General features: G+C 45.0%; 1 protein-coding gene across 6 annotated transcripts in view; it reads right to left on the reverse strand.

Moving 5' to 3' along the window:
- UIMC1 (ubiquitin interaction motif containing 1) overlaps window positions 1-13,766 on the reverse strand; it is a 458,461-nt gene that overhangs the window by 73,310 nt on the left and 371,385 nt on the right. For 3 of the 6 annotated variants that reach the window (XR_014966701.1, XR_014966702.1, XR_014966703.1), the window contains exons 12-13: window positions 13,692-13,755; window positions 6,660-6,787 (exon numbers count right to left, since the gene is read on the reverse strand). Coding sequence is in view for 3 of the 6 variants with exons in the window: in XM_085618307.1 (XP_085474433.1) it covers window positions 13,692-13,755 (64 nt within the window). In the remaining 3 variants the exon portion in view is untranslated. The remainder of the gene's footprint in view (window positions 1-6,659; window positions 6,788-13,691; window positions 13,756-13,766) is intronic. The other 3 variants (XM_085618307.1, XM_085618308.1, XM_085618306.1) reach the window with 1 other exon arrangement.

Here is a 13,766-nt window from a genome sequence, read left to right on the forward strand (position 1 = left end):
GAAGACTTTGCAACGTCCTGAGGTTTTAGGTGAACCATATGTGAAGTTGATTTGGAACCCCATAGCTCTGAAGAAGTTGCGTGATGGTTCGGCAAGGAAACATGTTGGCATTATAGAACTGGTTGTGGTTTGATTGAAACCATTTTTAATTGTGGGTACTTACAGCATTTAATAAAGTCACGATAAGCTAGTAAGCACCACTGTTTTTAAGAGTGAGAATTAGACTTTCATGTTCTAACTGGGGTTCAGTGGGCACGTGTAAAAACACTCAGCACTTTTTATTATTTTCATCACCTTACTATACTGAAATTTTGTATCAGCATAGTACAAATTTTGTTTTTTGGAGTAAGAGCAACCTATGATGATAAGTGGGCATGCTGGTGAGTACCAACCAGCAACCCTCCTTGGTGTTACTCCCGTGAGGTGCTCTTTCTCTTCCTTCACTTTTTTCTAGTCAATTTTGGGTAGAAATAGTGTTCTGTTGGTTTCTTTGACACTTTTAAATTGATACACCAATACTTATGAATAGTGATAGGAAACACACGTTAGGGAATTAGAAAAGATTTAAAACCCTGTTGAATGTTGGCAACATATGAGTAGGTATATCATAGGGCAGGCCATTAATTGTTATCAAGTACTCCGCATGCCAGCGCAGTGGTAACAGTTTTATCTCTGGTACCATTAGCACATATGCCCTCTGGTGGCTGATTCTTCACCAGTGAGTAGCAGATCTCTATGCAAAGAACCATCCACCAGGAGATGATCCGTTCTTTCACTGCGAAGTTATTCGTCCATCCAATGTTCTTTGATGTGATCAATAAAAAAGTTTAGTGCTCTCTTGGGGTGCAAACAAGGTGGGGCAAACAATGTCGGAAGGATGATAGCCTGTACGACATGGAATTGACTACTCTTGATAGAAAGGAAGCTCAGGTCCTCCACAACAACTTATCGGGAAAGGATTTTGTATAAGGTGGGTTAACAAAAAAGCCTGCAGCTCCCTCACACACCTCACACTGTTATGGTAATGAGAAAGACCGTTTTCAATGTTAAAAGTCTAAGAGAACAACTGTGCTGTGGCTCAAAAGGCATGCACATAAAAAAGTGAGTACTAAATTCAAGTCCCACTGTAGCAACACAAATGGTTTTGGTGGATACAAATGTTGCAAACATTTCAAATACCTCATCATAACAGGTGATTTAAATAAAGAGGGGCTGATTCAGCAACCGAAAAAATGCTGAACAAGACGACAAATAGCCTTTAACAGTGCCCAAAGCAAGTCGTTGCTGGGACAGAGACAACACAAACCACAAAACTTCAGACAACTTTGGTTGTAGTGGGTCAATGTGTCAGATGATACACCAAGCCACAAATGTATCCCAATGACTGTCGAACATTGATTTAGAGGACAACAGGAAGAAGGTTGAAGGAGGCAACTGCCGTCGCTCAATCTCTAAGCATGAAGATGCAAATTGTGTGGGCACGGAGGTGCAGAACCCTGCCCTGCTCGTGTGCAAAAGATCTTCCCGAAGCAGCTGCTTGATCAAAGGATAGATTCTCATGCCCAGGAGTTCTGGGTACAACAACCACCTGGCTCAATCGGTGCCAATTAGATGGTTCTTCACAATTTTGGAGGATGCCCTGTGCCGCCTCTGGGTGCAGATGCCATTTGGCATCCACTAAGCATCAGCAGCTGAGTTTAATGACCCCACTAGGTGGCTTACCACTAGAGAATTTCCTTGGTAGTCAAGCCACTTCCAGAGACACAGAGCCTCCTAACAAAGGGCTCAAGACTCCACCAACCCAATGCCACATGGTGGTTGTGTCCATGAGCACCTGCACCAGTCTTCTCTGACGGTGGTCAGGAAGGCCTTCAGCACCAACCGAACAGCCCTAATTCCAACAAATTGATGTGGAGACGAGTGGTGGAGGAGGCTGTTTTATCGGTGCGAAGACCCTAAGAAGACCTTTAAGAAACTTTGATAATCCTACTTGCCCATAAAGATAGTGAACCAGACAATCTACTGAAGCGTGATATTGCCGTTAAGTGCACTTTCACTGTAGTGAACCGACCTGTCTCAGCTAAATATAACAGGTAAGGTAGAATTTGCTCTGGTGGTGCTATTAGAGGGTGAATCTTCGATTTCTGCCACCATAAACAGAAAGGTTTCTATGTAAGTTGATGAGTTTTAGAAGCAGAATCAGCTCTGGCTTTGGCATGGATTTCTTTAAAATCTTGCGGGATTATAGCCACATGCTGACAAGCGTCAGGATCCAGATGAAGTATTTGGATGTGGTTCATTGTCTACAATTCGGTAAACGTTTTTGGCTGAATGTGATGTCCCTCAGACAAAAGCAGTAGTATGCAAAACCAAAAGTATGTGTAGTTGTAAATAGGTCTAAAATTGCCTTGCACCATTGAGCAAAGATACTTTCCAGAGTTTCTTTGCTGGTTTCCCGTTCGTGGCAGCTGTTTTTCTTTCTGCTTAACATTTCCCTCGAAAATTGCATGTTCTTGGACCATGTTCCCCTTTGAGCCTTATTTGGTATTGAAGCGAAAATTTCCAAATACTTTGGTTTTCTTGAGACCTTGCTGGAAATTTTGTACCACCATATTTGTTGATGAAGTGAATTGTGGTGGTATTGTCCAAGTGGATTAATACGGACGATCCCTTTATTTTTGGAAGTAAAGATTGATGACCAAAACCTACAGCCATGAGTTCAAAAAGAATTATGTGAAATTTTAGGTGGTGCAGAACCCACTTCAGGTCTTATAAGTGAGCTCCCCCTCCTTTTAAGGAAGAATCGGTTGTGATCACAAAATCAGATTTTTTAGATAGGAAATGTAATACTGTCAAGAAATTTGTCTCTCAAACCCACAAAGTCTGAGCCGCCTTCATGCTTGGAGTGATTTGGATTATATCCTCAAAACAGCCCTGAGTTTGTATCCATTGTTTCTCCAGCTCTGTCTACAGAGGTCTCATTCGAAGGCAGACAAATGGGCCCAAGGGAATGCAAGACAACATCATCACTAAAAAGGACTTGAACAGGCGCATTGAAACTGACTTTCTTTTCAGTAATTTCTCTGCTAGAAGTCTGAGGCTGGTTCTCCTTTGTATGGTGTCTAAAATGGCCACTAAGAATCTTGTATTCCTTGATGGTCGGAGTGATGACTTTTTTGGATTGAGATTAAGACTCAGTTTTGTGAATAGACCCAGACCAGCCCTGGTTTCCCTAGTTGCTACATGCCGAGAAGGCGCTTTTTTACCAACCAGTCGGCGAAGTATGAGAATACCTGATAACCTCTCTGTCTTAAATGAACAGCTGCTGAAGCTAGACCTTAAGAAAAAATGCGGGGACCGATTGAAGTCCGAAAGGGAGAACTTTGAATTGATAGTGAGTGTCAGCCACTTCGAATGTTAGGAATTTGCGGTGCTCTGGGTGAATTGGAATATGAAAGTAGGCATCCTGGAGATCTAATGTCATATAGTCTCCATGGTTGAGAAGCTGGAGGATGCCTTGAAGAGTAACCATAGGAAATGATAGCCTTCTTAGGTATTTGTTTATACTTTGCAGATCGAAAATAGGTTTCCATTACCCTCTCCTTTTATTGATTAAAAAGAACTGTGAATAGAAACCCATTCTCATCTCTGATTAAGGGGTACTTTTCTATGGCTCCTTTGTTGAACATGGTTAGAATTTCAAATTGAAGGATTATGTGGTGGGGATGTTTTTTGGGAGGAGCAGGAGGTGGTTTTTGGTTGGATTCCAAAGTATGATTGTGGGTAATTTGGTCCAGAAACCAATGATCAGTTGTTACTGATTCCATTGTTTTAAATAACTTGTGATTCAACCTCTGAGTGGCCTTGGGGAGTGTGGAAGGGTAACCGTCACCTCCAGATCGTCACTGTCTCTCTCCAGTGTCCAGTCCTTTGGAACCATGTTTCTTTCTTGGTGCTTGTTTGGTATAGGCTGGTGGTTGCCTATATTACAGTAGAAAGGGCTGATATTGTTAGTATCAATAGCGATGATATCCTCCTCAGTGAGAAAGCAGCTCTTTGCCTCTTGCTCCTCAAAGTGGCTATGGGTATACTCAGACGTGGGTACCTTGCTCGTTGTGCTACTGGATTCAAGCTAGCCTTTCTGATGAGGAGTTACATGCGGGAAACCGGTCCCAGGATGCTTGTTTCCGGTCCAGGGAGGACCTGGCAGATCGGGCTGGACTGTTCCAATGAGGAGCAGGGTCAAGACTGATTTGCATATGGCGGAGTCTGAACTGGGGTGGCATAGTGAGCAAAAGAATGATGGATTAAACCCAGATCTCTTGAATGGGGGTGAGTAGTTGAAAAGTTTCAACACTACACTTTCATCATCTTGTTGTATTTTCTATGTTAGCCCTAAGTGCCCAAGAGTATACCCAGAGATGGGCTATGTTCACCATAAGTGGCTAAGGGTATGCCCAGTCATGGGTCTCTTGCTCGCTGTGCCACTGGATTCAAGCTTGCCTGGCAGATATGGGGTGATACCCTGGAACCGGTCCCAGGATGCTTGCTTCTTGTCCAGGGAGGACCTGGCCTGGCAGTTCGGGCTGGACTGTTCCAATGAGGAACAGGGTCAAGACTAATTTGCATATGGCTGAGTCTAAACTGGGGTGGCATAGTGAGCAAAACAACAATGGATTAAACCCGATCTCTTGCCGGGGTGGGGGTGAGTGATTGAAAAGTTTCAGCACTCCGTCCATCATCTTGTTGCATTTGCCTTGAAAGGGCATTCACCTAATCTGAAAGTACCTAGTGACCTTGTGTGTCTGTTTTGATTGACTGTAAGGCATTGTTAAAAGAAGTGTCTGCGAAGTATAGCCATTTCCACCAACTGACAGAAACCTGTAGAGGCAATATCCATTGCACAGCCAATCATCTCAGATTAGGTTTTTTCACCTTCTGGTAGGATCCGGTAGATGATTGATGCACGCAGCAGTCTCTGACCACATCTGCCAGTCATGGCAACTGAGGATTGCCAAGGAATTGGCAGCCCTAACTGTACTCACTGGTATAGTAGAAAAATGCTCTCCTATATTGTCTAAACTCTTACACTCTCTAACATGTGGCGTAAAGGAGGGTATGGAAGGATTCTTTGAGCGGCGTAGAGATACTGGAGTTACTAAGCAGTCTGGTTTGGGGTGAATGATCAATCAAGATGGTGAATTTTCTGGTCCTTTATATTTCCTACCCAATCACCGCAAGACAGCAGAGACGGTTGCTGGACTCTTCATGACTTAAAGTCTTTTTTCTCAAATGAAATCCACAGTAGGGATTGCTTACACTAATTTCCTAGAAGGCTCTCTAAAGTCATACAAAAACAATCTTATTGTTTTGTAGGCATTGGCAATTTAAATATTTTTACTGCTCTTTCCATTAGATTGTGAAATCCTCCAATGTCGTCGGGAGAATCTACTGGTTGTGTAACAGGTGGCGATGGAGGAGGAATTAGAACATCATCCCATTAAGTAGGTACACTCTGATCGTCCGGTACTTCACCTCCTTCTCTTTCTTCATCGTAAGACATACTCTTATCCAATGGTGGAACTGCGAGGTTTGATCTTGGTGTCCTTTTAGGTGTATGCTCCGCTGGTAAATTAATGGGCATTTGCGGAGTAGGTGGTTAGGCAGAAGGAAATTGCAGATACCTCAGTGGCTGTGTTGGTGATACAGGCTTTGTAAGTTTTGGAAACCTTTTATAATAGTCTTCTAAAAAGCTCTTAAAGTCATGAACCAAAGCATGTGGCACATGTATCATATCTTCTTGAGGCTGACGAGGACTATAGGGTTCTATTGGTCCAAATATTCAATGGGTGTATCAGCATATTGTTGTGCTTTGAAAGAATAGTATTCTTCCTCAAAATATTCTTCATCTTCCTCTTCTTGATTACATTTAGTTCAGAAGACTATGAGTGGTTCCAAATGGTACGTCATCCTCATCTGAATTCTCTTCATTTAATAAACGACTTGGTGGCAGTGGGGACACCATACTCTGGGAAGCATGCTCCATCATTACTAAAATTGGTTCTAAATTATTTTATCCCTCGTCAACGGTGTTATCGACGTCATTGATCATGTAATCAGTGGTTTCGCCGTCGGCTGTGTTAATGTTATCATTGTTGATGGAGCCGTCAACTGTTTCTTCGTCGATAATGTTGACGTCATTCCTGCCATGGTGGATGTAGCAGAAGTGTCATAAATGTTGCCGTCAATGATGATGATGTCGTCATCGTTTTGGGTTATCAGAGGGACCGATTTTCTGTCGACGGTACAGAGGAGGGATTTTTGAATTGTTAAGCTAACTTGGGAGATGATGTTGCTGGCTCCGATTTTGATTTTCCAGAGGAAACAGTCTCTTTTTGGGTTTCTGAAATCGCAGAGCAGATGAACAATACTCTATTGATGTTCTATGATATGTCTTTTTAAAGTCATTTTAGGAGGTTCCTGAGGTATTTGATCTTTGGCCTCTCCCTCAGCATATTTAATTTTGAGGAAACCTCACTGTCCTGCCTAGAAACTGCAGTGCTCTCTGCTTTAAGCTTCAGAAAACATATAAGAAGCCTCCTCTCCCTGTACTTCAAAGTTTTATAAGAAAAAATAAGACACATCTTGCATTATTTTACCTTATGGGAGGAGTGGATGCATTCTTTGTGAGGATCTTCTGAGTGGAGCCTCTTCCCATCACATGTTCCACAAGATTTGAATTGTCTTTTTTAGCTGACTCTGGCATGTCTGATCTCTTCAGTAGATGCTATTTTGAAGTTAGAGTACAAGTAAATATATATAAATTACAAAAGAACACTCTTTGAAGTATTTCAATTTAAATAAACTGAGGAGAGCTCAGGGAGACTCCCATCACGTGACTTGTGGTAGAAAATGTGAGGGAAGTGAGCTTCTGATGGGAGTGTTCTCCAGGGTGATGAAACATGATTGGCTGGAGTTTGGTTCTTTTTAAAAGATGTATAGGATACTAAAGAGAAGGTTTTCTAGTCCTTTTGTAAGCTATGTTTAATATTGTACTGCTTTTTAGTGGACTGTGGGACTCCCACTTGACGAGGGGTGAATGAGTTAATCATGCGATACTATGAAAGATCCAATACTGGAGAACGTATAGTTTACCTGTCGGTGTAGTTTTGCAGTTTGAAGACTTTCTGGATTCACTATGCTGTGCATTATTCCACCATCTAGTGGTTGGGTCCGGAATTGTAGTCCTTTTTCTAATTTTTTTTTTTTTTCGTGGCCCAGGTGGGCGTCGACATACCACCATTTGGCGTCCGTCCTTCGGGACGTCAACACACTTCCTCTGGAAGCTCCCACCTTTGGTCACCATCTTCGAATTCTTTTTTCTTGTCTTTTCTAAAGTCTTGTTCATTTTTAATCCCCTTTCTCCTGTCTGATCTTTCTGGCGGAGAACGGTGGGTTTGCTAGTGAATCCAGAAAGTCTTCAAGCTGCAAAACTACACCGTCAGGTAAGAAACTATACGTTTTGCAGCGTGAATCTTTCTTGATTCACTATGCTGTGCATAGACTTTGTAGCGGTTTGTTCTTATTGTTGTGGCTGGGTGGAAGATGAGCACTGGTTACTGAATATGCGTTGTAAGACCTTCTGTCCCACTTGCGCTTCTTTGTTCATTTGGATATCCACACAGTAGTGCTCAGTGAACGTGTGCACTGAAGACCATGTTGCAGCTTGGCAAATGTCCTGAATTGGTGTGTTGGCCAGAAACACAATTGTTGCTCCTTTCTTCCTCGTCGAGTGAGCATGAGCTACTCTTGTAACAGTTGCCTTGCTTGTTTGTGGCATAATTGTACGGTTTGTGCAAAACATCATGCAATGGTCTTTTTGGTAACTGGTCATCCCAAAAAACTGCTTGCGAAGGAAACAAAGAGTTGTTTTGTCTTACTGCATTCCATTGTCCTCTCTATATAGTGCATAACCGCCCTCCTGGCGTCCAGTGTGTGCTGCGCCCTCTCTGTGCTTGTGGTTGGTTTTTGGAAAAAACGTGGTATTTGGATGGTTTGGTTGATGTGTAACCGAGATACCACCTTTGACATGAAGTGTGGGCCTGTACTCATCACAAAACTGTCACTGTGAATCTGTAGGTAGGGCTCTTGAAGTGTTAGCGCCTGCAACTCACTTACTCTTCGTAGTGATATGATAGCCACTAAGAAGGCCATCTTTAGCGTGAGATTGTGCAGTGTAGCCTCATGCATCGGCTCAAATGGCGCTTTCATCAATTGGGGCAGCACTACATTGAGGTTACATGCTGGTGCTGGCATTCTGTTTGGAGGTGCAATCCTCTTCGCTCCTCCTAGAAATCTTTTTACTACTTGTGAGGTGAAGAAACTTTTCCCCGTTTCTCCTCTTGTGTAAGCCACAATCGCCGCTAAGTGTACCCTTAAGGATGTGTAGCCGAGTTTACTTTGCAGTAGATGTGTTAAGTATTTTAGTACTGTTGACTCCCTTGTGATCTTTCTTTGCAGTTTCTCTCTAATGCACCATTCTGAGAATCTTTTCCACTTTGCTACGTAGCATTTCCTTGTGGTAGGCCTTCTTGCCTCCCTGAGCACTGCCATTGTGCTCGCCAGTAGTTTGAGGTGTGCAAACTCTAGGTCCTCAGGAGCCATACCTCCAGGCTGAGGCTCTCTGGCTCTGGGTGTAGCACCCTTCCGTTCTGCATTGTTAACAGGTCCCTTCGTCTTGGAAATCTGTGTGCTGGTGCCTGCGCCATCTCCACTATCTGTGAGAACCATGACTGTCTGGCCCACTGAGGTGCTATTAGTATCAGTGACATGCTGCTGATCCTGCATTTGCTGAGTTCCCGGGGGAAAAGTGTATGCAAATGTCTTTGACCAACTTATCCATAGCGCATTCCCTTGTGACCGATGGTCTGGTTGTCTGGATGCGAAGTGTTGGCATTTTGCATTTGGTGTGTTGCAAATAGGTCTATTTGCGGTGTACCCCATTTCCGGAATACTTTCTGTAATTCCTGTTGGTTGATCTCCCATTCGTGGGATGCGGACGTCTGCCTGCTGAGTGTCTGCTTTCACGTTGTCCTTCCCTGGGAGATGTATCGCTAGTAGGTCTATCCTCAGTGGAATGGCCCATGTTCATATCTCCTGTGCTAGCCTCGATAGCGCTACTGACTGTGTTCCTCCTTGTTTGTTGATGTAGAACATGGTCGTGGTGTTGTCTGTTTGGATCAACACCCTGTTTCCGTACAGTTCCTTCTAAAATGCTTTTAAGGCTAGGAACACTGCTTTTAGTTCCAGGTAATTGATGTGCTTGACCGCATCCTGTTGCAACCATAGCCCCCTCACCTTGAGCTTGTTCATGTGTGTGCCCCACCCCAGCTGGGAGGCGTCCGTCGTGATGGTCACTGTTGGAGCTGGTTGTGTGAATGCTTTCCCTTGTGATATGTTTTGTTTGTTCCACCACGCTATATCCTGATGCACTGCGTGTTTGACAACCACTAGATCTTCCCAGTTGCCAGTGACCATTGCTGCTGTATCCATTCCTGGAATGGTCTCAAGTGTAGTCGAATGTTTTGGACTAGGTGAATGCAGGACGCCATCATTCCCATCAGCTTGCTCACCGTCCTCACTGTCAGAACTTGCCCCTTGTGGTAATGACGTGTTTCCTTCAGTATCGCCAATGTTCTCTTCCTGCTGAGGAACACCTTGGCCTGTATGGTGTCGATCTCTGCCCCTAAGAATATCTTGATTTGTTCTGGTTCTGTTGACGATTTATCCCAATGGATCGAGAAACCCAGTCTTGTCAGTGTTAGCATGACCTGCTGGATGTGTAGTTTGCATGGTCAGTACAAACTTGCCTTTACGAGCCAGTCGTCGAGATAGGGGTATACGTGTATTCCTTGCCTTCGCAGGTATGCTGCGACAGCTGCTAGGCATTTTGTAAACACTTTTGTTGCGGATTTCAGGCCAAATGCCAGTACTGTGAACTGGTAGTGGCTTTGGTTGATCACAAACCCTAGCAGGCGCTTCTGTTTGTGGTTGATGGGGATGTGTAAGTATGCGTCCTTTAAATCTATAGTAGCCATGAATTCCTCTTGTTGTATTTGTGGTATTACCTCTTGTAGGGAAGTCGTCTTGAACCTTTGAGTTCTTATGAATTTGTTCAGGATCCTTAGATCTAGAATAGGTCTTAGTGTTTCGTCCACCTTTGGCACCAGGAAGTAAGTTGAGTAAACCCCTATGTCCCTTTGGTTTGGCGGTACCACCTCTATTGCCTCCTTGCTGAACAGTTTTTGCGCCTCTAGCTGCAAGAGCGAGAGCTCCTTTGCTGAGTGTGCCTTACTTCATGGTTTTCTGTTTGGAGGCTGTTTTCCTAACTCTATACAGTATCCGTATTGTATGATGTTTAGTATCTATTTGTCCGATGTGACCCGCCTCCATTCCTGGATGAAGTCTCTTATTCTTCCCCCTACCGGTGTTGCGGAGGGTTCGAGGTACTGCTTGTCGTTGAACGTTCGGCTGCTGCTCTTCTTTATGTCTTTCTGCCCAATCCGAGGTGTTGCTAGGGTGTTCCATGGTGGAGTCACTTGGTTGAGGGCTGCTGGCCTCCTCTTCGTGTTTGTCCTCTTCCGTTTCCGCACCCTCGAAAGGACTATCCCTGGGGCTGGTACTGCCAGTTCTGCTGCTGCTGTCCCTGCTGGCCTTGGTTGTTACCTTGGTAGCCTTGCTGGAATGTTTGGTGCGATGTGGTAGGCACGTTGCCTCCTCTACCACCCGGCCTTACCGTGGGTGTGCCTCTTCTCATTCCTCTGAACTGCAACGCTCCCATGGACCTTGCTGTTTCGTTGTCCTTCTTGAGTTGCGTCAACTTGTCGTCAACTGGCATGCCGAACAGTTGCTCTCCATTAAAAGGTGTATATAGGATGTTGCTTTGCACCTCTGGCTTGAATCCCGAAATTCTGAGCCATGCGTGTTTTCTTTCGGTCCCTCCTATCATCAGTAACCTGCTCGATGTTGCTACAGCATCCAATGCCGATTTTAGGCATGTGTTTGCCAGGCTCTTCCCTTCTTCTACCAGGTGAGCTGCTCTTTGTTGGTACTGGTCTGGTAGATGCTTTAGCAGCTGCCCCACTTCATCCCAGTGCTGGAATGCGTGCCTTTTGATCAGGGCGTTTAAGTTTGCGATGCACCAATGTATAGCCGCATTTCTCTCCACCTTTCTCCCTGTGAGATCCATCCTCCTACTTTCCTTGTCTGGAGGTGGTCCAGCATTAGTGGGTACATTGGCCCTCTTCCTAGCCATAGCTGCGATTATGGAGTCAGCTGGCACTGCCCCTTGGATGTATGCAGGGTCCTTTGAAGAATGTTTGTACTTCTTCGCAGTTCTAAGGGTCATAGATTTGCATACTACTGGCTCCTTAAAGGCCTCTCTTCCTTGATCCAGCACACTAGGGAGCATGGGTAGGAATTGGCTCCTAGTTTGTTGAGGCAGTAGAGTCTCCAGGAGGAAACATGCCTTGGGCTTCTCCTCCTCTATAGGTCTGTGCAGCCTTCTGTACGACCATGTTGTAGACCCCTATCTCGTCTGGCGGCAAGGGCCTCGAAGTGTAAGTGTCTACCCCTTCTTCCGGCGATTCGGCTTCGAGATCTTGCCATTCCATGTCTTGTGCCTTCAAGAGTCGAGTCCCAGTAGGATTGCAGATTTTCGTCGCCTTCTCCCTCGTAGTAGTCTTTGTCTCCCAGTTCCTCGACTGGTTCGGGCGTTTTCGGCGGTTCCCTGTCGTCCCTTTCGGCTTCGAGCACGTGTTTCGGCGGGATGGTGTATTGGCTCATCTTCTTGTCGAAGTCCTTTTTCCACTGCAGGATGCTCGCCATTTTGGCCTCGAGCCTCCTCTTCCTCTCGGCAGCATGTTCGGCATTGAGAGTTGGTGTGCTTCTCTTCGAGGCCGTCGACGACGATGCCGGCTTTTCTTTCCTCGGCGCTGAGGGGTCCGTTGAGAGCAACCTTCGAGGATTTTTTTTTTTCGAAGGTTTTCTCCGATTGGGAGTCCTTTTCGAAGGATCCGCTCGGCTGACTGTCCCTGGTAGCTGTTGCTTTCGTCAATTGTTTCAGCGGCAGAGCTCCCTTCGAGGACTTAGCTTCACTTCTACGAGTGTCGTTCAGGGCTTTAGCTTCACCCTTTCGAGAGTCGCTCGAGTGTTTAGGGGTCGACGAGTCCCTTACCTCCTTCAACATCTTCTTATGGACCTTGACGACCGTGCAGTCCTCCGGTCCTTCGGAGATGTTGTCCTCCTCTCCACTGGAGAGGCCCAAGTCTCGGAGCGAAGGAGGTGGCCCCTGCCCCTGCATGCTGTAGTTCGTCCTTCTCTGCCTCTCCCTTACTCTGAGGGTCTTGGGTGTAAATGCTGAGCACGCATTGCAGTCTTCGCTGTTGTGGTCGAGCGGCAGGCAGAGGTTGTAGACTGGATGTTGATCCTTCTGGGCGTACTTGTGGTGGCAATTGGTGCAAATTTTGAACGGTGTCTTGTCCATCCCTGCGCTCAGGGAGCCCCCTGTGAGCGCATTCTCTGTCGAACATCGAGGTTTTGGTCGTAAGCCTTCTTCCTCGTCACTGTGGTTACCTGACCTGTAGTCCGGTGTAGTTGAAAAGTTGATTTTTGTCGATTTTCTGTAATTTTCCTTGATTCTTCTTCCAAATCTCTGGAACTCTTCGGCAACGATCCAGACCCAACGGCGGAAAAAAGAATCTGAAGATGGCGACCAAAGGTCGGAGCTTCCGAGCAAGCGCGTCGACGTCACGAACGACACCAATGGTGGTATGTCGACGCCCACCTGCCACGAAAAAAAAAAAAAAAAAAAGACTACAATTTCGGACCCAACCACTAGATGATCCAGAAAGATTCACGCTGCAAAAACTCATCTTCACTGTGGCAAGATAAAGAAGAATTGTCCTAAGCTCTGCTGATGGCTCCGGTGTAATCCTTATCAGATACACAAGAGACAATAGGGGTACTGTCACCGAAGTCAGTGTTTGAGATCGGGTGAAGGTCAGCGTAGTGTAAATTAAATTAATAGTACTGTTGTTGATGAATTCAGTGGTGAAGACTAGATTGACTGCATAGCAGTTGTCGATTAAATTGGTTTCGATGTCAATGGCATGGCCTTTGTCAATGGAGTGGTCTTCATCGATCATGTAGTCTTTGTCAATGAGGCCTTCGTCAAAAAGTTTCCTTTCGTTCTTATCGGTGAAAGCGTCTTTCATGGTAACAAAACACCAAGGTCTCAACCTCCTAGTCACAAAGGGAGCAGGATAAGCTTACCTTTTGCAGCTAGTGTGAGAAGAGGTCTTAGGGAGACACTGGATCATCCAAAAGAAAAAGGCTCTGAAGAAATATAGCAGAGGAGTACTTGTTGTCTGTGGATGTGTGACAGAAAATGTGACAGTTGGTGCCTCTGAGGAGGGTTGGAGCTCTCAGCCTCAAACTCACTGGGCAGAGTTAAGGTCACATAATGAAGTGGACTTTCTACAAGTAATCTATGTCTGCTTTCACTATTATTTGTTATATGATATATTAAAGTGACTGAAATTGATGGGTTCCAGTCTGAGTTCAGGAATAACTAAATCATGATAATTTATAAATGATACAATATCTAACAAACACTGAATGAAGTTACGCACCTGCAGACATATTTTCTGACTGGTCAAGCATGCTCAACAACCTTCCTTCACTCCGTCCAACCTCCTGCCAAGACA

The sequence above is a fragment of the Triturus cristatus genome, chromosome 7 (assembly GCF_964204655.1).
Source record: "Triturus cristatus chromosome 7, aTriCri1.1, whole genome shotgun sequence".
NCBI lineage: Eukaryota > Metazoa > Chordata > Amphibia > Caudata > Salamandridae > Triturus > Triturus cristatus.